At 37.8% G+C, this 27,580-nt stretch overlaps 1 protein-coding gene and 1 pseudogene across 5 annotated transcripts in view; one reads left to right on the forward strand and one right to left on the reverse strand.

The window, feature by feature from the left end:
• LOC123838933 (cytochrome P450 20A1) overlaps positions 1-27,580 on the forward strand; it is a 76,967-nt gene that overhangs the window by 45,128 nt on the left and 4,259 nt on the right. For 3 of the 4 annotated variants that reach the window (XM_045868167.3, XM_045868169.3, XM_064586950.1), the window contains 5 exons: positions 8,809-8,924; positions 9,927-9,981; positions 12,681-12,801; positions 16,374-16,485; positions 17,687-17,751. In XM_045868167.3, the coding sequence (XP_045724123.1) occupies positions 8,809-8,924; positions 9,927-9,981; positions 12,681-12,801; positions 16,374-16,485; positions 17,687-17,751 (469 nt within the window). The remainder of the gene's footprint in view (positions 1-8,808; positions 8,925-9,926; positions 9,982-12,680; positions 12,802-16,373; positions 16,486-17,686; positions 17,752-27,580) is intronic. The other variant, XM_064586949.1, reaches the window with a different exon arrangement.
• LOC123842639 (large ribosomal subunit protein eL21-like) lies at positions 23,919-24,762 on the reverse strand (annotated as a pseudogene). The gene has a single exon (XR_006790454.3). The product of XR_006790454.3 is annotated as a large ribosomal subunit protein eL21-like (transcript).

A 27,580-nucleotide genomic window follows, 5' to 3' on the forward strand; every position in this document is an offset into this window, starting at 1 on the left:
CAAATAGTGTTTTAAAAGATGGAAAGTGCCTATGGAGAAAATTAAATCAGGAAGGGAGATAGGGTGTGCTAGGGATGGGGAGGTTGCAATTTTGAATAAGGTTATTAGGAAGGGCCTCACTAAGATGAGGTGACTTATGAGATAACACTTGCAAGAGATAAGGAAATCATTCAATGCAGATCATGTGGCTATCCACACGTCCAAAGGAAGAAGATTCTATGTAGAGGGAAAGTAATTGCAGAGTCCTGGAGGTGGGAACTTTTTTGCAGGAGTCGTCAGTCAGAAGAGGAATAGAAGAGATGAGGCCAGAAAGACTGGGGAGGAGGGACAGATTTTGTCTGGCTTGTATCTCATTGTATGACTAGGTTGTTACTGTGAGATAGGAAGCCACTGGAAGATTTTAGCAGTTATAATCTGAGTTATTTTTTTTTAAGATTTTATTTTTAAGTAATTTCTACATCCAATGTGGGGCTCAAACTTACAAACCTGAGATCAAGACTTGTATGCTCTACTGACTGAGCCAGCCAGGCACCCTAATCTGAGTTACGTTTTTAATGGGTCACTCTGGCTGCTGTGATAGATTATAGGCACCTAGAGCAGAACAGTGAGACTAATTTAGGGGCTGTTGCAATGAACCAGGCAAGAGAAAAAATGTGACTTGGACTAGGTGGTAGGCAGCAGAAAATAGAGAATGAAAAAAAAAAAGGAATAGTAATTTTGTATTTTGAAGTTAGAACACAGACATTAGCTGACAGGTTAGTTGTATGGTATAAGAGAGAAGGAGACACCAAGGTTTCACGCCTGAGTATTTGGAAAATGAGGTTGTTAGGGAGATAGGACAGACTTGGGAAAATCCAGTTTTGCTGGTGAAGATCAAGAGTTCATTTGTAGATATGTTTAATAGACTTCGATGTCTAAGTGGAGATGCTAAATTGGTTGTTAGATATATGAATCTGGAGTTCAGGGGAAAGTCCCGACTGGAAATATAAATGTGGAGTGTTTAGTCCATAGATTGTATTTAAAGCCTTGAGACTAGTGACCATCAAGGTAATGAATATAAATAGAAAGAGAAAAGAGGTCCAGCAGGGGAGGAGCAAGATGGGGGAGGAGTAGGAGACCTAAATTTCATCTGGTCCCAGGAATTCAGCTAGATAGGGATCAAAGCATTCTGAACACCTACGAACTCAACAGGAGATCGAAGGAAAGAATAGCAGCAACTCTCTGAACAGAAAAGCGACCACTTTCTGGAAGGTAGGACGTGCAGAGAAGTAAATCTGAGGCAATTTTCAGGAAGATAGATAGTGGGGGAGGGGGCCTCCATCAGCCGCTACAGGCAAGTGATAGAGCAGCGGAGCACAAAATTGGAAATTTTGGTAGTCGACTCTGCTGAGGGATGTCGCTCCAGTGGCTGAGTGGGGGGGTAGAACCCTCGCTGGGACAGTGTGGTCTCAGGACCCTCGGGGTCACAGAAAATCCGAGGGTGCCTGAGTGCAGCAGAGCTCCCAGGTATCAGAGCGGGGAAGCCGGCTGTAGAGACGGAGCTGAGGAGTGGGCCCTCAGCTCGGGGTTGCCATAAACTGTGATCTGCGGCACAGTCGGGCCACTGCTCTTCCAGCAGGGACCCAACAAGCGGCAGATCCGGGGAGACTCCCCTACCTTCCCCGGGAGGAGTGGCACAGGAGTGCACTGCAGGGATCTGCCGGGTTTGGAGACTCCAAACGGGGTCGTGTGTCAGAGATAGAAATGCTTGGTCACAGGCGGGTGAGCACGGAGTGTGGCCGGAGACCGGGGAGACAGGAGTGATCGACTGCTTTTCTCTGGGGGTGCACTGAGGAGTGGGGCCCCAAGTTCTCGGCTCCTCTGGGTCAGAGATTGGGAGGCCTCCATTTTCACTCTTGTCCTCCAAAGCTGTACGGAGCTTGCAGGGAACAAAAGCTCCTGAGAGCAAACCCGAGCAGATTACTTACCCGGACTGGCAAGGGTGGGGCAATTCCGCCTCTGGCAAAGACATCTGAGAACCACCACAACTGGCCCCTCGCCCAGAAGATCAGCAAGAACAGCCAGCCAAGACCAAGTCTACCGATCAATGAGAACGGCAGAACTCCAGCGCTAGGGGAATACAGCACATAGAATTTATGGCTTTTTTTCCATGATTCTTTAGTCTTTCAAAGTTAATTTTTTTAATTTTCTTTTTTTACTTAAAAATTTTTCTTTTTCCTTTTGTTAACCAACATCTTGTCAATCCCTTTTTTAAAATATCTTTTTTATTTTTCATTTTTAGAGTCATATTCTATCTCTTCATAGTATTTTTGGTATATATATATAAGTTGTTCTCGCTTTAAAATTTTGGGATACAGTTTCTTCTAACAGACCAAAATATACCCTAAATCTCTATAGTGAATGGCTTTATTCTAGTCTCCTGTCTGATCACATTCTCCCCCACCTTTTTTTTTTCAATCCTCTTCTTTCTTTTTTCAACCAACTTCTTATCAATTCCTTTTATAAAATCTTTCCTAATTTTCATCTTTACAATCATATTCCATCCTTCATCATATTTACCCTTATTTTTGTACATATATAAGTTTTCTTTCTTTAAAATTTGGGGAGGCACTTTATTCTAACAGACCCAAAATATGCCCAAAATCTAGTGTGTGGCACTGATCTGTGCACCAGCCTGATCATATTTGATCATATTCTGGTTTTTTTGTTTGTTTGTTTTTATCTTTTTCTGTTTCTTTTTTCTTTCTTTCCCTTTCTTTTCCCCTGGTTTCAGGTCTCTTCTGAATTGTTTAGTGTATATTTTTCTGGGGTCATTGTTACCCTGTTAGCATTTTGTTCTCTCATTCATCTACTCTGGACAAAATGACAGGACAGAAAAAATCACCTCAAAAAAAGAACAAGAGGCAGTACTGACTGCCAGGGACCTACTCAATACGGACATTAGTATGATGTTGGAACTAGAGTTCAGAATGATGATTTTAAAGATAGCTGGGCTTGAAAAAAGTGTGGAAGATATTAGAGAAACCCCTTCTGGAGAAATAAAAGAACTAAAAAATCTAACCAAGTCGAAATCAAAAAGGCTATTAATGAGGTGCAATCACAAATGGAGGCTCTAACTGCTAGGATAAATGAGGCAGAAGAAAGAATTAGTGATATAGAAGACCAAATGATGGAAAATAAAGAAGCTGAGGAAAAGAGAGATAAACAACTACTGTATCACAAGGGCAGAGTTCGAGAGATAAGTGATACGATAAGACAAAACAACATTAGAATAATTGGGATCCCAGAAGAAGAAGAAAGAGGAGAGGGGCAGAACGTATATTGGAACAAATTATAGCAGAGAACTTCCCTAATTTGGGGAAAGAAATAGGCATCAAAATCCAGGAGGCACAGAGAACCCCTCTCAAAATCAATAAAAATAGGTCAACACCCCAACATCTAATAGTAAAACTTACGAGTCTCAGAGACAAAGAGAAAATCCTGAAAGCAGCTCAGGAGAAGAGATCTGTAACCTACAATGGTAGAAACATTAGATTGGCAACAGACCTGGCAGGCCAGAAAGGACTGGCATGATATATTCAGAGCACTAAATGAGAAAAATATGCAGCCAAGAATACTATATCCAGCTAGGCTGTCACTGAAAATAGAAGGAGAGATAAAAAGCTTCCAGGACAAACAAAAACTAAAGGAATTTGCAAACACAAAACCAGCCCTACAAGAAATACTGAAAGGGGTCCTCTAAGGAAAGAGAGAGCCTAAAAGCAACATAGACTGGAAAGGAACACAGACAATATACAGTAACAGTCACCTTACAGGCAATACAGTGGCACTAAATTCATATCTTTCAATAGTTACCCCGAATGTAAATGGGCTAAATGCCCCAATCAAAAGACACAGGCTATCAGATTGGATAAAAAAACAAGACCCATTGATATGCTGTCTGCAAGAGACTCATTTTAGACCCCAAAACACCCCCAGATTGAAAGTGAGGGGGTGGAAAACCATTTACCATGCTAATGGACACCAAAAGAAAGCTGGGGTGGCAATCCGTATATCAGACAAATTAGATTTTAAACCAAAGACTGTAATAAGAGATGATGAAGGACACTATATCCTACTTAAAGGGTCTATCCAACAAGAAGATCTAACGACTGTAAATATTTATGCCCCTAACATGGGAGCAGCCAATTATATAAGCCAATTAATAACAAAAGCAAAGAAACACGTTGACAACAATACAACAATAGTGGGGAACTTTTACACCCTCCTCACTGAAATAGATCATCTAAGCAAAAGATCAACAAGGAAATAAAGACTTTAAATGACACCCTGGACCAAATGGACTTCACAGATATATTCAGAACATTCCATCCCAAAGCAACAGAATACACATTCTTCTCTAGTGCCCATGGAACATTCTCCAGAACAGATAACATCCTAGGTCATAAATCAGGTCTCAACTGGTACCAAAAGATTGGGATCATTCCCTGCATATTTTCAGACCACAATGCTTTGAAACTAGATCTCAATCACAAGAGGAAAGTCAGAAAGAACTCAAGTACATGGAGGCTAAAGAGCATCCTACTAAAGAATGAATGGGTCGACCAGGAAATTAAAGAATTTAAAAACTTCATGGAAACAAATGAAAATGAAAACACAACTATTCCAAATCCTTGGGATGCAGCAAAGGCAGTCCTAAGAGGAAAGTATATAGCAATACAAGCCTTTCTCAAGAAACAGGAAAGGTCTCAAATACACAACCTAACCCTACACCTAAAGGAGCTGGAGAAAGAACAGCAAATAAAGCCTAAACCCAGCAGGAGAAGAGAAATAATAAAGATCAGAGCAGAAATCAATCAAATAGAAACCAAAGAACAGTAGAACAGATCAATGAAACTAGGAGCTGGTTCTTTGAAAGAATTAACAAGATTGATAAACCCCTGGCCAGACTTACCAAAAAGAAAAGAGAAAGGATCCAAATAAACAAAATCATGAATGAAAGAGAGATCACAACCAACACGAAAGAAATAAAAACAATTATAAGAACATATTATGAGCAACTATATGCCAGCAAATTAGATAACCTGGAAGAAATGGATGCATTCCTAGAGATGTATAAACTAACAAAACTGAACCAAGAAGAAATAGAAAACCTGAACAGACCTATAACCACTAAGGAAATTGAAGCAGTCATCAAAAATCTCCCAACAAACAAAGGGGAATTCTACCAAACATTTCAAGAATTAATACCTATTCTTCTGAAACTGTTCCAGAAAAACAGAAATGGAAGGAAAACTTCCAAACTCATTTTATGAGGCCACCATTACCTTGATCCCCAAATCAGACAAAGACCCCATCAAAAAGGAGAATTACAGACCAATATCCTTGATGAACATGGATACAAAAATTCTCACCAAAATACTAGCCAATAGGATCCAACAGTACATTAAAAGGATTATCCACCACGACCAAGTGGGATTTATCCCTGGGCTGCAAGGTTGGTTCAACATCTGCAAATCAATCAATGTGATACAATACATTAATAAAAGAAAGGATAAGAACCATATGGATCCTCGTAATAGATGTGGAAAAAACATTTGACAAAGTACAGCATCCTTTCTTGATGAAAACTCCTCAGAGTATAGGGATAGAGGGTACATACCTCAATATCATAAAAGCCATCTATGAAAAACCCACAGCGAATATCATTCTCAACAGGGAGGAACTGAGAGCTTTCCCCCTAAGGTCAGGAACATGACAGGGATGTCCCCTATCACCACTGCTATTCAACATAGTATTAGAAGTCCTAGCCACAGCAATCAGACAACAGAAAGAAATAAAAGGCTTCCAAATCGGCAAAGAAGAAGTCAAACTCTCACTCTTTGCAGATGATGTGATACTTTATGTGGAAAACCCAAAGGACTCCACTCCAAAACTGCTAGAACTCATACAGGAATTCAGTAAAGTGGCAGGATATAAAATCAATGCACAGAAATCAGTGGCATTCCTATACACCAACAAGACAGTAGAAAGAGAAATTAAGGAGTCGATCCCATTTACAATTGCACCCAAAACCATAAGATACCTAGGAATAAATCTAACCAAAGAGGCAAAGAATCTGTACTCAGAAAACTATAAAATAGTCATGAAAGAAATTAAGGAAGACACAAAGAAATGGAAAAATGTTCCATTCTCATGGACTGGAAGAACAAATATTGTGAAGATGTCAATGCTACCTAGAGCAATCTACACATTCAATGCAATCCCTATCAAAATACCATCCACTTTTTTCAAAGAAATGGAACAAATAATCCTAAAATTTGTATGGAACCAGAAAAGACCCCGAATAGCCAGAGGAATGTTGAAAAAGAAAAGCAAAGCTGGTGGCATCACAATTCCGGATTTCAAGCTCTATTACAAAGCTGTCATCATCAAGACAGTATGGTGCTGGCACAAAAACAGACACATAGACCAGTGGAACAGAATAGAGAGCCCAGAAATGGACCCTCAACTCTAGGGTCAACTAATCTTCAAAAAAGCAAGAAAGAATATCCAATGGAAAAAAGACAGTCTCTTCAAAAAATGGTGTTGGGAAAATTGGACAGCCACATGCAGAAGAATGAAACTGGACCATTTCCTTACACCACACACAAAAATAGACTCAAAATGGCTGAAAGACATAACTGTGAGACAGGAATCCATCAAAATCCTTGAGGAGAACAACTCTTTGACCTCAGCCGCAGCAACTTTTTCCTAGAAACATTGCCAGAGGGAAGGGAAGCAAGGGCAAAAATGATTGGGACTTGATCCAGATAAAAAGCTTTTGTACAGCAAAAGAAACAGTCAACAAAACCAAAAGACAACTGACAGAATGGGAGAAGATATTTGCAAATGACATATCAGATAAAGGGCTAGTATCCAAAATCTATAAATAACTTATCAAACTCAACACCCAAAGAACAAATGATCCAATCAAGAAATGGGCAGAAGACATAAACAGACATTTTTCCAAAGAAGACATCCAAATGGCCAACAGACACATGAAAACATGCTCAGCATCGCTCGGCATCAGGGAAATCCAAATCAAAACCTCAGTGAGATACCACCTCACACCAGTCAGAATGTCTAAAATGAACAAGTCAGGAAACGATAGATGTGGTGGGGATGCAGAGAAAGGGGAACCCTCCTACACTGTTGGTGGGAATGCAAGCTGGTGCAGCCACTCTGGGAAACAGTATGGAGGTTCCTCAGAAAGTTGAAAATAGAGCTACCGTACGACCCAGCAATTGCACTACTGGGTATTTACCCCAAAGATACAAATGTGCATTGGTGGTTCAGTGGTAGAATTCTCGCCTGCCAAAGATACAAATGTAGGGATCCAAAGGGGTGTGTGTACCCTGATGTTTATAGCAGCAATGTCCACAATAGCTAAACTATGGAAAGCGCCAAGATGTCCATCAACAGATGAATGGATAAAGATGTGGTATATATATACAGTGGAATATTATGCAGCCATCAGAAGGAATTAAATCTTGCCATTTGCAATGACATGGATGGAACTAAAGGGTATTATGCTGAGCGAAATAAGTCAATCAGAGAAAGACATGTATCATATGATCTCACTGATATGAGGAATTCTTAACCTCAGGAAACAAACTGAGGGCTGCTGGAGTGGGGGGTGGGGTGGGAGGGATGGGGTGGCTGGGTGATAGACATTGGGGAGGGTATGTGCTATGGTGAGTGCTGTGAATTGTGTAAGACTGATGAATCACAGACCTGTACCTCTGAAACAAATAATGCAATATCTGTTAAAAAAAAAAAAAAAAAGAAGTTAGCCGGAAGGGAAAAATGAAGGGGGAGAAGGCAGAGGGGGAGAAGAACCATGAGAGACTATGGGCTCTGAGAAACAAACTGAGGGTTCTAGATGGGAGCGGGGTGGGGGGATGGGTTAGCCTGGTGATGGGTATTAAAGAGGGCACATATTGAATGGAGCACTGGGTGTTATACGCAAACAATGAATCATGGAACACTACATCAAAAACTAATGATGTAATGTATGGTGATTAACATAACATAATAATAAAAAAAAGAATAGTGCATCAGCAAAAAAAAAAAAAGAAAAGAGGTCCAAAAACTGACTCCTGACCTTAGACATTCTCTCATTAAGAAATAGGAGAGATGAGAAGGAATCATTGAAAGGAGACTGAGAATGAGCAGGCAGGAAAGTGGGGGAAAGTGTGGGGTCCAAGAGGGCATGGAATCCCAAGATCTAAATGAAAATCTTAACACCTGGATAGTGTTTGATCAGGGTCCTGAGATCGAGCCCCACATCGGCCTCCCTGCTCTGCGGGAAGCCTGCTTCTCCCTCTCCACTCCTTGTGCTCTCTCGCATTCTCTGTCTCTCTCTCACATAATAAATAAAATCTAAAAAAAAAAAAAAAGAGGACAGACTTTAGAAGGGAAGTAGGTAGTATCAGGGGAGACGTTTATGTGTGTGGAGGCCTTCAAGGTGTTGGCGTTAGTTCCCGTTCTTGACCTGGGTGGTGATATTATGGGTCTTTGCTTTGTAATTATTCCTTAAATTGTACATAGATGGTATTTGCAGCTTTCTGTATGTAAAATTTAGCAAAAAAGAAGGAAAATAAAATTGATGAATTTAAACAAATTAGCTTTGAAAAATTGTTGGTTACAACTCTTTTTTTGGAAAGTTTTATTCTGCACATAGCAACATTGTACAGAAATATTAAAAAATGTTCAATTTTTACAAATGCTTATATTCTAAAATCTTTTTTGTATTTTTTCTCTTAGCCCTTAGACAACTGGAATCTATTTTAAAGAAAATCATAAAAGAACGAAAAGGAGGAAACTTCGGTCAACATATTTTCATTGACTCCTTAGTACATGGGAACCTTAATGACCAACAGGTGATGTAATTGTTAAATGTTTATCAAGTAAACAATAATCACACATGTATAGTGTGCTTTGTATTCACTTTAATCCAGATGCACTCCCAAAATTCAATGGCTTCTGTTTTATTGTACATCATCTGTAAATAGTACAGGTATTTAGTCTCTTGTTATTTAGCTCTTTGAAGCAGCTGTATATTATTTAATATTGTGTAAGGAAATGTTGAATCAAAATTCTCTGATCATAAAAGAGGAGGACTCACCTGACTAGGTTGGCAGCTTGGCTTGTTCCCAAAGCGCTCGGTCAGCCCCAACATACCACTGTGTTTGCGGTGTTGTCAGGCAAAGGACAAGAGTGGAGCCATTATTACCACACCTGTGGTTCATTATAGGAACCTTCTGCCCACTCTACACATGTGAGTCTTCATAGACAGAATGGGTTTCTGGATGTGTGTAGGTGCAGAATTGAATAAGGCTCCAAGGATAGTGGCAGCCTCTTCTCCGCTGTTCCTGAGGCTTTGTTGCTGCACCAGGCCAAGCCAGAAAGATAGCACTGAGGCAGTTTGTTTGCAAAAACAAAGCGGGGCGCCTGGGTGGCTCAGTTGGTTGGGCGACTGCCTTCGGCTCAGGTCATGATCCTGGAGTCCCGGGATCGAGTCCCGCATTGGGCTCCCTGCTCGGCGGGGAGTCTGCTTCTCCCTCTGACCCTCCTCCCTCTCATGCTCTCTGTCTCTCATTCTCTCTCTCTCTCAAATAAATAAATAAAATCTTTAAAAAAAAAAAGACAAAACACAAAGCATGAGCCAGTGAGAACTACCAAAAAATGTTTATTGCATCAAAAAGGCAATGCAGTATTTAGGTTGGTTTTTACATTCGATTTTTTTAAGTGAAAACATTATAAAGAAATAATATTCATTTTTCCTTTCCTTGACCCTAATTCTATACTATAGGTTATTTTGATAGGGTCTAATACAGGCCACCTTATATTTTACACTTTCTAAACTTAGTTTTCTCTCCTAGATCCTTGAAGACAGTATGATATTTTCTCTGGCCAGTTGTGTAATAACTGCAAAATGTAAGTATAATTGATTTCTTTTTGAGATAGATTATAAAATATACATGGCTAAAATAAAGGAAACATTGTTTGCAAGACCTCTTTATAATTTCCCTTTTCTTTTCTTTTTTATTCTTGTTTGAAAGGCTTGATTCACACAGCTACCGTTTTTTTTTTTTCTTAACCCCAGGTGCTCTATGCCACCTCTGAACATTGCCATAAATTTCTTGACACGGTTTATGGATTGTGAATTCTAGTTAGTGCCTTTAAAATGAACTGTTATTGACACCTTTCCAACCAGAGCAGTGAGCTTTTCAATTTCTTGCTGCGGCTTTTCACTTTGACTCCAATCCAGTTTGCTATTATTAAGGTCTACCAACAGAGAATATAGGCCACAGAAATCACGATTTAAAAGAACTCCTCTCTTGGTGGAATCGAAGGTGATTTTTATTTAAAATTCTAAAATGTGTGATATGTTTCTAAGTTTCCTTACTGCTTTTTAGTTTAGCAGAGTACCATTCATTCATATGGTATTTATAAAAACTTGTGTATGTTTATAAAAATATACTGATATAAAATGCTAAAGGAAGTATCAAAACATCAGTTTGAAATAGAAGAAATTTATGATCATTTGAAGGATTTCATTTACAACTCTTTCTGTTTAAAAACAGCGATTAAAAATGCAAACTTCCCATAAGTTTTTCTTCTTTATAAAATTTTTGACATCTAGAGATGTCCAGGTATTATAGGTTAAATGGGATCTGGGTGTGTATGTGTCAAAATAATGTATTGAACTTCTTTAAAGAGTGCTTACCTTGTTTTTTTAAAAATTTACTACATTATTAAACTATATCTTTGCTAAAGACCTTCAGAAAATCTGAAGCAGTTGTGCTCTGGATACAGAGCAAAAAAGTGACCATTTCCAAAGTTGGTTTAATATTTTAATATTATTGCAGCTTTTAGGGAGGATTTCAGACTATCACTGTTTCTTTGCATATGGGTTAGTTATTTTTTAAGGTACCTCTGAATTTTTTTGAGAGTCAAGATAGGCAGGAAACTTTAATCCTCTGCTACTTATTAGCCTTGAGCAAGATAGTTGCCTCTGCATTTTTTTCCTTTTTTAAAATAACAGTTTAGGTCTAGATGACCTCCAAGGTATTCTCAAATCTGCAGTTGTGTCTTTGGTTCAGTATCATGATTAAAGAACATTCATGACTTAAAATATTATTTTTAAGCTATGCTCAGTCATACTTCAGAGTTCTACAAAAGAACCAATGTTTGAGATTATTAAACCATATAGTTATGTTAATTTTAAGTGATAATATGGTGAAGCAGGGTTTATGAGTGCCTACTCTGTGCATATCCTTGTAGTAAATCTTTCAATATTGTATATTACTGTATTTTGTAATATTACAAACATGTACATATTGTACACTGTCTGCACAAGTTTTCATATCACTTGTGAAGCAGAAATTCTATAGTTCATTCAAAAGCCCTAATAAAGAAGTATACGTAGGAAAAACTTAAGACAGGCAGTTACTCGTGTGCCTTTTTATAAACTCTGAATATGAATAAATTATAAAAAAAAGTTGAGTACCAGGTAGGTATTAATTTTATTGATAATACCATTTAGTACAGAAAATGAATTATGTCCTTTCTAGGCATAAGAATTGGATACGTGAATTAGGCAAACATTAAAAAAAAAGTAACTGAGACAAATTTAAGTCAGCCCTTAGTTCAAGAAGGAGATCATTAATAAGTAGAAGTAGAAATTACTAAATACGTTTTTAAAAGTGGTTGACACAGAAGAAAGTAGTATAGATAGAGTCATCTCAAGCATAATCTAGGGTAAGAGGTACTAGTATCTGGAAGGTATCTGGATAGTTCCATTCTTTGAATAATTATAATCCCAGTGGATTTCTACAGGAAATATAACTTCTCTTATTTTCTCTGTTTTATGTTCATCATGTAATTTTCTTACCTTTTCATTTCCTCAGTGAGTATAATCTATAAGCCATTTTAAGCAAAAGTAAGCCTGTAAGTTCAGTGATCTTCCAATCTTGGTGTTCATCAAAATAATTGTGGTATTTGTTGGAAGTACAGATGCCTGGACTCCACCCTAAACCTATTGAATCAGAGTCTGTGAATGTGGGGTTGTGCCATCAACCAATTCCCAGGTGATTTTAGAGAACTATTGTCCTAAGCAATAACCAATACCAATTCCTGAACCAGTGTATCTACCATTACAAGTAAAAATTTAGAATATTGATTTATAGGTAAATCTCCTGCTACTCTGATTTGTATGAATCATTTCATTAGGTCTCCTGAAGGAACTAATAAATCAGTATTTTTATTACACAGGGTTGGGTGAACTAGACAATCCATTACAGTTACCAACATTTAACACTCCTTCAGATAATGAAGTTTATTTATTATCATTACTATTTTACCAAAAATAAAATGCATTTTTGTCTTCAGTTACTTGCCAGTTTTAAGAAAGCAATTGTAGATCTCTTTAGGAGTATTCTATAAATATTCATGTTATGTTCAATGAGGTACAAATCCTGTGAATAATCGTGGTATTTTTTTGGTAGCATTTATGTGTCTTCCATATCAGAAGAGAAGGAAAACACAAGAAAAAAATAGTATGTTTTATCTTATTCTGCACCCAAACTATCAATTAGCTATTTTCATTGTTATGAATGTAAATTTTTACTTAGTGTGCACCTGGGCAATCTGTTTTTTAACCACCTTTGAAGAGGTTCAGAAAAAACTTTATGAAGAGATAGACCAAGTTTTGGGGAAGGATCCTATTACTCCAGAGAAAATCGAGCAGCTCAGGTAAGAATACAATAAAAAGAAGAGGATATCATTAACAGGTAAATTTGAGTTGGTTTAACTATCTTATTTAAAGCTAATGATAATATCTAGGAAAGGTACATATTTTTAAAGGACTTAAAATGTTTACATACAGATTTTATTAGATAATTTAATTTGCTCTTTAAAATCATAAGGTAGGTAGTTGGTTAAGCATCTGCCTTTGGCTCAGGTTGGGATGGGGCCCCTCATCGGGCTTCTTGCTTAGTGGGGAACCTGCTTCTCCCTCTCCATCTGCCATTCCCCCTGCTTGTGCTCTCTCTCTGTGTCAGATAAATAAGTAAAATAATAAGGTAGTTTTGGGAAACCTTTACATTAGACTATATAAAATAGTATCAGTGATGTTCAAGTAAGTAAAGCACTCATATCTTGTTGATGGAAATGCAAAATTGTACAGACCTGTTGGAAAACAGTGTGGCAGCTAAACATACACTTACCATACAACCCAGAAATTCTCCAAGGTATTTACCCAAGAGAAGTGAAAAAATATGTCCACACAGAGACCTTTATGCAAATGTTCATAGCAATATTATTCATGATAGCAAAAAGCTGGAAACAGCCCAGATGTTCGTCAGAGTGAATAGATAAACCAATTGTGTTATATCTGTACCATGGAATATTATCAAGTGGTAAAAGATAATATCTTATCAATATATACAACAATGTGGTTAAATGTCATTATGTTAAGTGAAAGAAGTCAAACACAAAGACTGCATACAATATAACTTCCTTAAGGTGAAATTCTAGAAGAGGCAAAACTGTTGTGGTAGAAAGGGGATCAGTGGTTGTCTGGGGCCAGGAATGGGGAGGGTATCAACTAGCAGGGGGAATGAGAAAAGTTTTTAGGGTGAGGGAACTGTTCTGTATCTTGATGGTGGTTGTGGTAACACAATTATACACAATTACTAAAATTCATCACATTATACAAGTAAAATAGATGAATTTTTATATGTAGATAATCTTAATTAAAAAGATTTTTTTCTCTTTATTTTTATAAAGATTTTATTGATTTATTTGAACAGAGAGAGAAAGAGAGAGCAGGGGAGGGAGAGGGAGAAGCAGATTCCCTGCTGAGCAGGGAGCCTGATGCAGGACTTGATCCCAGGACCCCGGGATCATGACATGAGCCAGACGCTTAACCGACTGAGCCACCCAGGCACTCTAAAAGGATTTTTTAAAATAACAACTGTGACTGCTTAGGGTGTTGGAAGTCTGAGCCTGGACAGCAGGCAACCAACCGTACTTTGGAGCCTCTTTTAATTATAGAAAAGAAGATAAGGAGACTTCTGTTACAAATTCTTCAAAATCTTGGAAGTTTTGTTTATTACCTTGAATATAACTATTTTTCATTTTAGAAGTAACACTTGTTCTTTGAAGTTTTTATAATACAGAAGTGTATGAAGTAGAAGGTGAAGGGTTTTTGTAAATATATCCTAAAGAGATGACAGTTGTTAACTATCTTTACTATTTTTCCAGATTTTTTCTATGCCTATATACATATATATTCAAAGTAAAAAATTTCAAATGTTCTAAAATATAAAAAAAATATAATTCTTCTGTAAATTCCATCTTTTCTCTAAATATTTTGTGGACAGTATTCTTATATGTATAACTCTACTACACTCAGTGATTAAGTTCTGTTGATTTGACTTTCCAAATAACTTTTAGTTGGAAGTTTGTTGTTGTTGTTGTTGTTGTTGTTGTTGTTTTTAAAGATTTTATTTATCTGTCAGAGAAAGAGAGAGAGAGGGCACAAGCAGGGGGAGAGGCAGGCAAGCGGGGAGCCTGATGCAGGACTCGATCCCAGGACCCTGGGATCATGACCTGAGCCGAAGGCAGATGCTTAAACGACTGAGCCACCCAGGCGTCCCTGGAAGTTTAATTTTAGTTCTTTTTATTGTCCCCACTATTCAGACCATCAGCTTGCCTGGGATATTTCAGCAGCCTTGGATCTTGCAGCCTTCTAATCCAGTTTTCAAATTGCTACTGGAGCCTGTGACTGCACACAGTAAACACTTTGGGTGTTTTAACCATAAAGATAACCGAGGACCAATTCCAAATCAACAGTCTTTGGGCATCAGAAGTTTTCAAAAGCTTCATAGATGATTCCAATATGCTCTAATTCTAATGTTGAGAATCACTGTACTAGTAATCTTTCTGTACCTGAGGAGTCAACATCTGGGCAGATGACTCCCCAGTTTAAAATCTTTCAGTGATCTCTGGTTGCCCTTAAGATAAAATTTAAACTCATCAACATGGCTTAGGAGGCATTTCAAGAGCTGGGCCTTATATTCCTTTCCCACCTTACCTCTTGTTATTTGTGCCTCTTCATACCTTAGTTTTAGCTATACTGAAATTCTTTTGTTTCTTCAAAGCTATAGTACTCTTTCTCATCTCTTGGCTTTTGCAGACTACTCCTTTGTCTACATTCTTCCTTTCTCTTCTACCTAGCTCCAGTTTTTTCTGCAGGTCTCAGCCTAAAGTGCTTATTTCTCTGCAAAGTCCTTTCTTTAGTTATGTGCTCCTGCCGTATGTTCTCCAAAATCCTGACCTGCCTTTATCATAACACTTACTGTGCTTTTTAAATTGTTACCCTTGCTGGCCCTACCTCTCTCGCTTTCCCTGCCAAGTAGACCTTGAATCCCTTTGTGGGTATCTGTCTTACTCACTGTTGTAGTTCAGTATCTAACACGGTGCATCTAATGTAGTAGGTACCCAATAAATAGTGGTTCAAAGAGGAAAGGAAGGATTTTCCTTTTTTGTTTTTGTTGTTTTTAAAATATTATAAACAATCAACAGTCCTATGCTTGGCATTTTTTAAATATTTCCAGTTGTTGCTATTAATAAAGTCCTGGAAATGGGATTATTTTTTAATGATATATACAATAGTTTAGTATTTATGATTACGGGCTATGGAATAAGGTAGACCTGGGTTTGAATCCTGTTGATACCACTTCCCTGCTATGTGATCTTAAACAATTGCCTTATTTCTAAAAATCTATAAAATTAGAATAATAATAGCATCCCTGAGGTTCTTATAAGGATTAAATGAGATACTACATAGAAAGTATTTAATAGAACTGGCTTTTGGTAAGATTTCAGTACATTTTAGCTTTTATTCTTATTGTGATGTACGCCTAATATTTTTTTAAATATGCAAAAAAATTTTCCATAGTTGGATTACGTGTATTTTTCTTTATGGTTTCTGTCATTGTGTCGGTATTTTTATAATTTTTGAGTAGGAAAGTTCTTTATTAAAATTTTTAAAATTTCTTAACAATAAAGGACTTTCCTACTTAAAAATTATAGAAATACTGTTTTGAGTTTTCTTCTGGTACTTTTAAAGTTGTTTTTATTTGTTTAAATTTATACCTACCTGGACTTTATATACCTCTAATATATAACTTATTTTCAAGCAAATTAGAATTATGATGTGACTATTTCCAATTAGAAAGGTTATTAAAGTTGTTAAAAATGTATGTACATTTCAAACTGCCTTTCCCAGAGTTAAGAACTGTAAAAAAACTTTAAAACAGATATTGTCGGCAAGTACTTTGTGAAACTGTTCGGACTGCCAAACTGACCCCAGTTTCTGCCCGCCTTCAAGATGTTGAAGGAAAGATTGACAAATTTATTATTCCTAGAGAGGTAGGAAACATTCGGTATACTTAACTCATTCAGTTATTCTTTTCAACTCTTTTAGCGTGTGGTTTTGAATTGTATTGTCTAAAATGTCTAATAAATGATACCTATTATTAAATCAAAGACATAGTTATTTTAAATGAGAATAATATATGCTGTTTTAGGGTATAAGCAATATAAAAGAAAGGCTCCCTTCCTCGCATGTACTACTGCTAATACTTTACTGTGTATTTTTATAGGTCTTTTTCTATGTATATATATTACTCTGTATGTGTATATACACATGTGTATTTTAAAAACTGAATTTATATGTGAAAAGTTGCTGTTCATATATCATTCATTAATTTGCTTTTTTCATTAGGTGTGGTTATTACTTATTAGTACAACTAGTACTTGATACAGATCCAACTCATTTTTTTTTCAACTCATTATTTTTAATGGATATATAGTATTCCATCGCATGAGTGTGTTACAGTTTATTTAAGCAGTCTCCATTGATGGAAATTTAGATTACATTAATTTTTTTGTTATTACAAATTATATACTTGTATAGGTATTGAGTAGAGCCTTAGAAATAGAGTTTTGGGGTCAAAGTGCTATTTATGTTAAATTTAAATTGCCCTCTAAGAGGCAATTTATATTTTCAGCGACAGTGTATGAGAATGCTATTTCTCTCCATATTCTCACTACTTCTGGATTTATGATTTTTATATATATTTCTTATATGAAATACTGTCTCATTATTTTAATTTGCTTTTCCCTGATCATTGGAGAGATTGAGCAGCTTTTCGTACATATTTATCAGTTTGTATTTCTTCTTTTGTGAATTATGTGCTTGTAACTCACTTCTTTCTAGTGAGCTTATACGTCTTTTTGTATATTGTACATACTAACGGTCAGTTATATGGAAAACATATTTTTCCTATTATTTATCTTTTACTGGTGATTTTGGTGTGTTTTGTTTTTACTGGATGCAGGTTTTAAATTTTCATAGTTAAGTCTGTTATTCCTTTATGACTGCCAGATTTTGACATGCTTAGGGAGGCCTTCTCCGCTGTAAAATCATCAAAATAATGACCTGTGTATTATTATTTCCTGTTTTTATTTTATTCTCATCTATATTAAAAGAGCATTTAGGATGAGTTGGCTTTTTGGCAGTCATTTTGTCTCTGTTAGGCCTTGACTAACTAGAGTAATTTTTTTGCAGACCCTTGTTCTTTATGCTCTTGGTGTGGTACTTCAGGATCCCAGTACTTGGCCATCACCACACAAGTATGAAATATCTATCTTTATCTTTGTGATTATTGATTTGTATGTGTTTGTGTGTTTTGCATTCCTTTTCTAAGTTTTGAGGAGAAAATTTAATATGTGACAATGATATAAGCAAGCCACCGCCTTCTCTTTGGTATCTTCTGTTCACTACTCTTTCTTTCATGAATCTGCTATCTGCTACTCTTTGTCTCTTCTATTATCACTTCTATCCTAAGATCTATTTAATCTCTACAACTATTCTTTAATTTCAATAGAATTTTGGAATTCTTTTTTGGTAATTGGGTTTTCTTTTGGAATTTCTTTGTTTTCCTGCCGTTGGTCTTGATTATTAATCTCTTTAGTCAAATTCAGAAAGTATATGTTGTCTCTATATGTGTTATATGTGAGAATGGCAGGGGAAGGAAAAGGTGAAGAACAAAGCTGCTACTGTTTGCCTAGAAGATAGGCATCAAGTAAAATTTACCTTAAAGAAATAGGTTCAGATTTATTGCCCTGGTAGAAGGTTATATATTGAGTTGATTGGGGTTAAGACAGGTGTGTAGGGGTGCCTGGCTGGCTCAGTCACTGGAACATGCAGCTCTTGATCTTGGGGTTGTAGGTTTGAGCCGCACGTTGGGTGTTGAATTTACTTAAAAATAAAATCTTTAAAAAAGATACAGCTGTGTGAAGTGCAGTGGGACACGGTTGGTGGCATGGTTGAAGTATTTTTACCTATTTCTGGAGTATAATGAGGGGTTTATTAAGTGTTCTTATCATTTCAGTTTTTAATATTATAATGATATTAAAAGAAATCTATTAATAAATGAAATAGCAATCCTTCAAAATTTGCTATAAGTAAAAAGTAAATTTTATATTTCAGATGACTTATAACAAAATTGAAGATATACATTAGTAGAAAAATTTATGCTTATAATTTAGAAAAACTAATATTTCCAATTTTAAAATTGTTAAAAAAATTAGCATGTGGAAAATGCCAAATTTTTGATAAATTTGAAATGTAATGTGAAAAATACAAGAAATTTGCTGGAACTTGTGACACTGTTCCTTCCCTCAAAACAGAGAATCTAGGTTACAAATTGAAAATATTAAAAAAATACATATGCTGGGCGCCTGGGTGGCTCAGTTGGTTAAGCGACTGCCTTCGGCTCAGGTCATGATCCTGGAGTCCCAGGATGGAGTCCCAGGATGGAGTCCCGCATCGGGCTCCCTGCTCGGCAGGGAGTCTGCTTCTCCCTCTGACCCTCCTCCCTCTCATGCTCTCTGTCTCTCATTCTATATCTCTCAGATAAATAAATAAAATCTTAAAAGAAAAAAAATATATATATATATGCTAAAATGTGGAAATAATTTTCAGGAATCAAATATAATCAGATTTAGGAAATGTTAGTCGTAATATTTTGTCATAATGAAAACTTTCTGAAATGGGCACCTCCCCCTTGAGAGACAATTCACACTAACAAAAATGTACGTAAACTGAGATAGTTAGACCCTGTAGAGACAATTGATTAATTACTGTTTAAATATAACTTTCACACAGACAAGGATGACAAGATTAACTTTTTTCACTAAACTAAATGCTCTTGAGGTCAACATAGTATGATTCATACCATTTTATAGCTGCATAGTATTCTATTAATATGGATATACCAGGGTTTTTCAACCTTTCACCCACTGGAGAACATTTGGGTTGTTTTGGTAATGAAGCTGCTATGAACATTCATGTAAGGGTTTTTGTGTGAACAGAGGATTTCCTTTTCTTTCTTTTTTCTTTTTTTTTTAAGATTTTATTTATTTATTTGACAGAGAGAGACACAGTGAAAGCAGGAACACTAGCAGGGGGAGTGGGAGAGGGAGAAGCAGGCTTCTTGGTGAGCAGGGAGCCTGATGTAGGGCTTGATCCCAGGACCGTGGTATCATGACCTGAGCCGAAGGCAGACGCTTAACAACTGAGCCACCCAGGTGCCCCAGGATTTCATTTCTTTGTAATAAATGCCCAAGGATGCAATTGCTGGGTTATATGGTTAGTGCGTGTTTAGTTTTGCAAGAAATTGCCAGGCTGTTTTTCAGAGATTCTCACCAGCAGTGTTTGAGAGATTCATCTTCTCTGCAGCCTCATTAGCACTGACTACTATCAGCTTTTTATTTTAGTTCTAATAGATATATGGTGGTATTTCGTTAACGGTTTTTAGAAGTTTTCTTTTTGAGTGAGTAACTGACATTAACTATTAACTATAGGTATTCTCCCTATAGAAAAAATGTCTGGATATAATTTATTTATAAAGAAATGATAGAGGGGCTCCTGGGTGGCTCAGTCGGTTAAGTGTCCAACTCTTGAAGTTGGTTCAAGTTATGATCTCAGGGTTGTGAGTTTGAGCCCTGTTTCAGGCTCTGCACTCAGTGGGTTGTCTGCTTGAAATTCTCTCCCTCTCCCTTTGCCCCTCCCCCTGCTCACACTCTCTCTCTTTCTCTCTCTCTCTCAAATAAATAAATCTAAAAAAAAAAAGAAATGATAGAAATACATTATAACTGTTACCATATTGGCTGTGTTTCAGAGCAAGAAAACTGGGTCAAGTTCTATGATTTAAATACACAATAATGTAAATATTACTCTAAATTATGAAATATTATCAACTTTAAAAACCAGACTAATACAAAATTCTCCACTGAAAAGGAGGAGGGCAAATATCAAAAACCTCAGAATGGACTGGGACCAAGATGGTGACATAGCAGCCTCCTGAATTTCCCTCCTCTCCTGGGCACACTCAGTGTTGCTATGCATGGAGCAGTTCCCTCTGAGAGAAATCCAGAAACTAGCTGAGTGACTTCTACACATTGGGAAAATAAGAAAATACTCTCTCTTACAATAAACCTGCTCCCAGCACAGTGCCATATAATCAGGAGGGAACCCCCAACTGCCAGCTTCTCCCTGAGAATTGAAGAGTTTGGACTGCACAGTTATTGCCCCAGATTGAAGACTCCCACTGAAGATACGGATTTGCAAAACACTTAGTTCTGAAAGCCACCAAGGCATGTGTTCATGAGTCCCACAGGCTTATAGAAAACAAAGAAGTAGTTCTTAATAGTGTATGATAGGAACACAAACATTTCCTCTGGCTTTTCTCCCAGGGCTCAGCAAAGAGGTAGCACGCAAACACTCTTCTCCTGGAAGGAGGTTGACTGCATATTTTAGAAGCTGCTGCCTGAGGGTCCAGCTTCTAATAAGCACACATCTCCATGTAATGGCCATGATCCTCCCTGAAGCCTGCAGGAGCCAGTGGGCATGACCTGCACCCAATTCACTCCAACAATAAAACCAAGCCATAGGCCTCTCCCTTGTGTACACATCTAGTGCCTCAATTTTATAGCTGCTATCTGAGGGACATGCCCCAAATTACCTAACTCTGATAGCCAGGGCGTCTTGTATTCATAAGTACCATAGGACAATAGCAAACAAAGAAGTACTTGTTAATAAGCATGCAGGTATTTACTGTGGCTAGCCGCCAAGGTTAATCCCAAGGGTGCAGGCAAATGCCCATCTTCCAGTCTTTCTCAGGAAGGGATTTGACTGCTTCCACATTAACGAAGTACAATCCCTATCAAAATACCAATGGTATTTTACACAGAACTAGAACAGATAATCCTAAGATTTGTATGATATGATAAAAGACCTCGAATAGCCAAACAACATAACTCAACATAATAAAGGCCATATATGACAAACCCACAGCCAACATCATCCTCAGTGGTGAAAAGCTGAAACTTTCCCTCTAAGATCAAGAACAAGACAGAGATGTTCAGTCTCATCACTTTTATTCAACATAGTACTGGAAGTCCTAGCCACAGCAATCAGATAAGAAAAAGAAATAAAACGCATCCAAATTGGTAAGGAAGAAGTAAAATTGTCACTATTTGCACATGACGTGATATATATGGAAAACCCTAAACACTCCATCAAAGAACTATTAGAACTAATAAATGAATTCAGTAAAGTTTCAGGATACAAAATTATTACACAGAAATCTGTAGCATTTCTGTATACTGATAACAAACTAGGAGAAAGAAATTAAGAAAACAGTCCTATTTAAAATTACACAAAAAACCTCTAAAACCTAGGAATAAATTTAACTGAGTAAAGGACCTATAGTCTGAAAACTATAAGACACTGATGAAAGAAATTGAGAGTGACAAATATAAATAGAAAAGTATACCAGGCTGCCTGGGTGGCTTCGTTGGTTAAGTGGCGGGCTTATGATTTCCGCTCAGGTTCATCCATGTTGTGCAAATATCAGGATTTCCTTTTTTTTTAGGGCCCAATAATACTGCAATAAACATGAGAGTACAGGTATCTCTTCAAGATAATGACACTGTTTCCTTTGAATATATATGCAGAAGTGGCATTGTTGGATCATACGGTAATTTCGTTTTTAATTTCTTGAGGAATCTCCATACTATTTTCCCTTGTGGCTGTACCAATTTACATTCAGACCAGTAGTATACAAGAGTTCCCTTTTTTAAAAAAATTTTATTTTATTATGTTATGTTAATCACCATACATTACATCATTAGTTTTGATGTAGTGTTCCATGATTCATTGTTTGCGTATAACACCCAGTGCTCCATTCAATACGTGCCCTCTTTAATACCCATCACCAGGTCAACCCATCCCCCCCAACCCCTCCCTTCTAGAACCTTCAGTTTGTTTCTCAGAGTCTATAGTCTCTCATGGTTCGTCTCCCCTTCTGATTTCCCCCCCTTAATTTTTCCTTTCCTACTATCTTCTTTTTTTTTTTTTTTAACATATAATGTATTATTTGTTTCAGAGGTACAGGTCTGTGATTCATCAGTCTTACACAATTCACAGCGCTCACCATAGCACACACCCTCCCCCATGTCTATCAGCCAGCCACCCCATCCCTCCCACCCCCCACCACTCCAGCAACCCTCAGTTTGTTTCCTGAGGTTAAGAATTCCTCATATCAGTGAGATCATATGATACATGTCTTTCTCTGATTGACTTATTTCGCTCAACATAATACCCTTTAGTTCCATCCATGTCATTGCAAATGGCAAGATTTAATTCCTTCTGATGGCTGCATAATATTCCGCTGTATATATATACCACATCTTTATCCATTCATCTATTGATGGACATCTTGGCGCTTTCCATAGTTTAGCTATTGTGGACATTGCTGCTATAAACATCAGGGTACACACACCCCTTTGGATCCCTACATTTGTATCTTTGGGGTAAATACCCAGTAGTGCAATTGCTGGGTCGTACGGTAGCTCTATTTTCAACTTTCTGAGGAACCTCCATACTGTTTCCCAGAGTGGCTGCACCAGCTTGCATTCCCACCAACAGTATAGGAGGGTTCCCCTTTCTCTGCATCCCCGCCAACATCTATCGTTTCCTGACTTGTTCATTTTAGACATTCTGACTGGTGTGAGGTGGTATCTCATTGAGGTTTTGATTTGGATTTCCCTGATGCCGAGCGATATTGAGCATTTTTTCATGTGTCTGTTGGCCATTTGGATGTCTTCTTTGCAGAAATGTCTGTTTATGTCTTCTGCCCATTTCTTGATTGGATCATTTGTTCTTTGGGTGTTGAGTTTGATAAGTTCTTTATAGATTTTGGATACTAGCCCTTTATCTGATATGTCATTTGCAAATATCTTCTCCCATGCTGTAGGTTGTCTTTTGGTTTTGTTGACTGTTTCCTTTGCTGTGCAAAAGCTTCTAATCTTGATCAAATCCCAATAGTTCATTTTTGCCCTTGCTTCCCTTGCCTTTGGCGATGTTTCTAAGAAGTTGCTATGGCTGAGGTCGAAGAGGTTGCTGCCTTTGTTCTCCTCTAGGATTTTGATGGACTCCTGTCTCACATTTAGGTCTTTTATCCATTTTGAGTCTATTTTTGTGTGTGGTGTAAGGAAATGGTCCAGTTTCATTCTTCTGCATGTGGCTGTCCAATGTTCCCAAGACCATCTGTTGAAGAGACTGTCTTTTTTCCACTGGACATTCTTTCCTGCTTTGTTGAAGATTAGTTGACCATAGAGTTGAGGGTCCATTTCTGGGCTCCCTATTCTGTTCCATTGATCTATGTGTCTGTTTTTGTGCCAGTACCATACTGTCTTGATGATGACAGCTTTGTAATAGAGCTTGAGGTCTGGAATTGTGATGCCACCAGCTTTGCTTTTCTTTTTCAACATTCCTCTGTCTATTCAGGGTCTTTTCTGGTTCCATACAAATTTTAGGATTATTTGTTCCATTTCTTTGAAAAAAGTTGATGGTATTTTGATAGAGATTGCATTAATGTAGATTGCTTTATCCACATCCTTGCCAGCATTTGTCATCTCTTGTCTTTTTTTTTTTTTTAGGACACAAAGTTTGCTTTAAATATTTTTTTGGTGGAAAGGACACCACACTTCTACTCAATTAAGAGAAACATTTTTACAGGCTTGAGGTCTTTTATTTTCTTTACATTTATCATGCCATGAATTCATAGGGAATAGGTTCCAGCAGTTCGGGTTTCTTTCCATTGGTCCTAATCAAGTGTGCTTCTCTGGGTGGGGCAGGCTGGTGCTTCAGTTGAACCCAGGTACCTTTCTCTTTGGCTTCCTTCTTTTTCTGATCATTTTCCTTCACACGCTTCAGGAAGCTATCTCCGCCCTTGAGTGTTTAGTATGCTCAATGCGTACATTAATTCTCTTGGCAAGAATCTTGTCCTTAATTTGTTTGTTTACAACAGTACCAACAGCATGCTGAGTAACATTGTCGACTCTTCCAGTTTTGCCATGGTAACATTTGTGGGGCATTCCTTTTTGAACAGTGCCCATTCCCTTGATGTCCACAATATCATCTTTCTTATAGATTCGCATGTATGTGGCCAAAGGAACAACTCCATGTTTTCTAAAAGGCCTAGAGAACATATAGCGGGTACCTCTCCTCTTTCCCTTTGTGTTGGTCATTTTGGCGAATTACTGGAAGATGGCAGTTCCGGCCGAAAGGCTGTCATCTCTTGTCCTTTTTTTTTTTTTTTTTAAGATTTTATTTATTTTTTTGACAGAGAGAGACATAGCGAGAGCAGGAACACAAGCAGGGGGAGTGGGAGAGGGAGAAGCAGGCTTCCCGCAGAGCAGGGAACCCGATGTGGGACTCGATCCCAGGACCCTGGGATCATGACCTGAGCCGAAGGCAGACGCTTAACGACTGAGCCACCCAGGCGCCCATCTCCTGTCCTTTTGATAATAGATGTCCCAACAGGTGTTAAACGGATAAAGAAGTGAATATTCCACTATATATGTGTGTGTGTGTGTCTGTGTGTGTATCTATATACATATACATATATCTATATCATCTATCTTATCTACCTATCTGTCTATATAGTGGAATATTATTGAACCATAAGAAAGAAGGAAGTCCTGCTATTTGCACAACATGGGAGAGCATTATGCTAAGTGAAAAGAGCCAGACAGAGAACTGCATTGTAGCACTTATATTTGTAATCTGGGAGAAGAAAAAAAAAGTCAAACACATAGAAACAGAGAGTAGAATGGTCCTTGCCAGGGCTGGGGGTAGGGGTAGGGGGAATAGGGAGCTGCTAGTAAAAGCGTACAAATTTTCAATTATAAGATGAGTAAGGTCAGTGGATCTCATGTATAACATGGTGACGATGTGTGCTAATACTGTATTGCATAACTGAGATTTGCTAAGAAAGTAGAAATTAAGTGTTCTCATCACACAGACACAAAATAATAACTCTATAATGTGGTAGATGTGCTAATTAACAAGAGTGGGTCCTTTCACAATGTGTATGTATATCAAATCATCCTATTGTATACTTTAAATATATTACAATTTTATTTGTCAAATATACTTAGTAAAGCTGAAAAAACAAAATCCCTCAGTATTTAGGATGAAACTGCTTTTAGTTTGGCTTTCATTTTATTCTTAATCCTTAAAATTGTGAGGTTTTTTGTGGGATTTTTGTTGTTGTTGTTTTTAAAGATCTTGTTTAGGGATGCCTAGGTGGCTCAGTTAGTTAAATGTCTGCCTTCGGCTGAGGTCATGATCCCGGGGTCCTGGGATTAAGTCCAGCATCGGGCTTCCTGCTCGGTGGGGAGACTGCTTTTCCTTTGTCCCTCCCCCCACTCGTGCTCGCTCTCTCATTCTCGCTCTCTCTCTTTCTCTCTCAAATAAATAAATAAAATCTTAAAAAATATATCTTGTTTATATGAGGTAGGGAGGGGCTGGAGGGGAGGGAAGAAGAATCTGCACTCAGCACAGAGCCCAACATGGAATCTGAAGCAGACGGCACACTGAACATAGAGCCCAACATGGGGCTCAATCCAATGACCAGGAGATCATGACCTGAGTCAAAACCAAGAGTCAGACACTTAACCGACTGAGCCACTCAGGCACCCCAATTGTGAGGTGTTTTACAAAATAATTGGAAAAATTAAGTTTGATTCTTTTTTTTTTTTTTAAGATTTCATTTATTTATTTGAAAGAGAACAAGCAGGGGGAGTGGCAGGCAAATGGGGAGGACGAAGCAGCCTCCCTGCTAAGCAGGGAGCCTGATGTAGGGCCTGATCCCAGGACCCTGAGATTATGACCTAAGCTGAAGGCAGATGCTTAACCAACTGCACCACCCAGGCACCCCAAGTTTGATTCTTGTTCAATCTAAAAATACATAGATATCTTTGGGTAAAATTTAGGGTCTCAATTTTCAAGATAGTTGATAAAAGGAAAAGCTGATTGGGGCGCCTGGCTGGCTCAGTCAGAAGAACGTGTGACTCTTGATCTTAGGGTTGTGAGCTTAAGCCCCACTTTGGGTGTAGCGATTACTTAATTTTTTTTTTAAGATTTATTTATTTAGGGGCGCCTGGGTGGTTCAGTCAGTTGGGCATCTGCCTTCAGCTCGGGTCATGATCTCAGGGTCCTGGGATCAAGCCGCACATCAGTCTCTCTCCTCAGCGGCGAGTCTGCTGAACCCTCTTCCTCTGTGATTGCTTTTGCTCTCTCTCAAATAAATAAGTAAATAAAATCTTTAAAAAAAAAAAAAAGTTGGTTTTTTTTTAGGGGGGGGAGAGGAGCAGAGGGAGAGAAAGACTCCCAAGCAGACTCCCTGCTGAGCATGGAGCCTGACACAGGGCCCAATCCCAGGAACCATGAGATCATGACCTGAGCTGAAACCAAGAGTTGGATGCTCAACCAGCTGAGCCACCCAGGAGCCCCAAGATTATTTAATTTTTAAAAATCCTATTTTATTTACTTTATTTTAAGTAAGCTCTACTTGCAACATGGGGCTTAAACTCATGACCTTGAGATCAAGAGCTGCATGCTCCGCCAGATGAGCCAGCCAGGTGCCCCAGAGATTACTTAAATAAATAAAAACTTAAAAGGAAAATTATTTGATACAATTTTTTGTGGACTATAATGTGAGTCTAGTATATTCGAGTAGTAAAAGGTAATTTACACTTTTTCAAAAGAAAATGAAGTAGAATTCTTTTTTTTCTCATAGCACGGTTTAGGTCTTTTAACATTGGTTTGGTTTTTTTTTTTAAGATTTTATTTACTTATTTGTCAGAGAGAGAATGGGAGAGAACGGCAGGCAGAGGGAGAAGCAGGCTCCCCACTGAGTCCCGATTTGGGACTTGATCCCAGGACCCTGGGATCATGACCTGAGCCAGAGGGAGATGCTTAACTGACTGGGCCACCCAAGCGTCCCTAACATTTTTTTTGAGAGGAATTTTTATGTTCCATAGTGGGTGCGTTTTTGGTTGTTTCTATATATCCCATTTCACCAGTGACTTTTTACAGAGTGAAATT

This window comes from Mirounga angustirostris, unplaced genomic scaffold (assembly GCF_029215605.1).
Source record: "Mirounga angustirostris isolate CCGP_5_RB_7025 unplaced genomic scaffold, mMirAng1.0.hap1 SCAF_3, whole genome shotgun sequence".
In the NCBI taxonomy this organism is placed as follows: Eukaryota; Metazoa; Chordata; class Mammalia; order Carnivora; family Phocidae; genus Mirounga; species Mirounga angustirostris.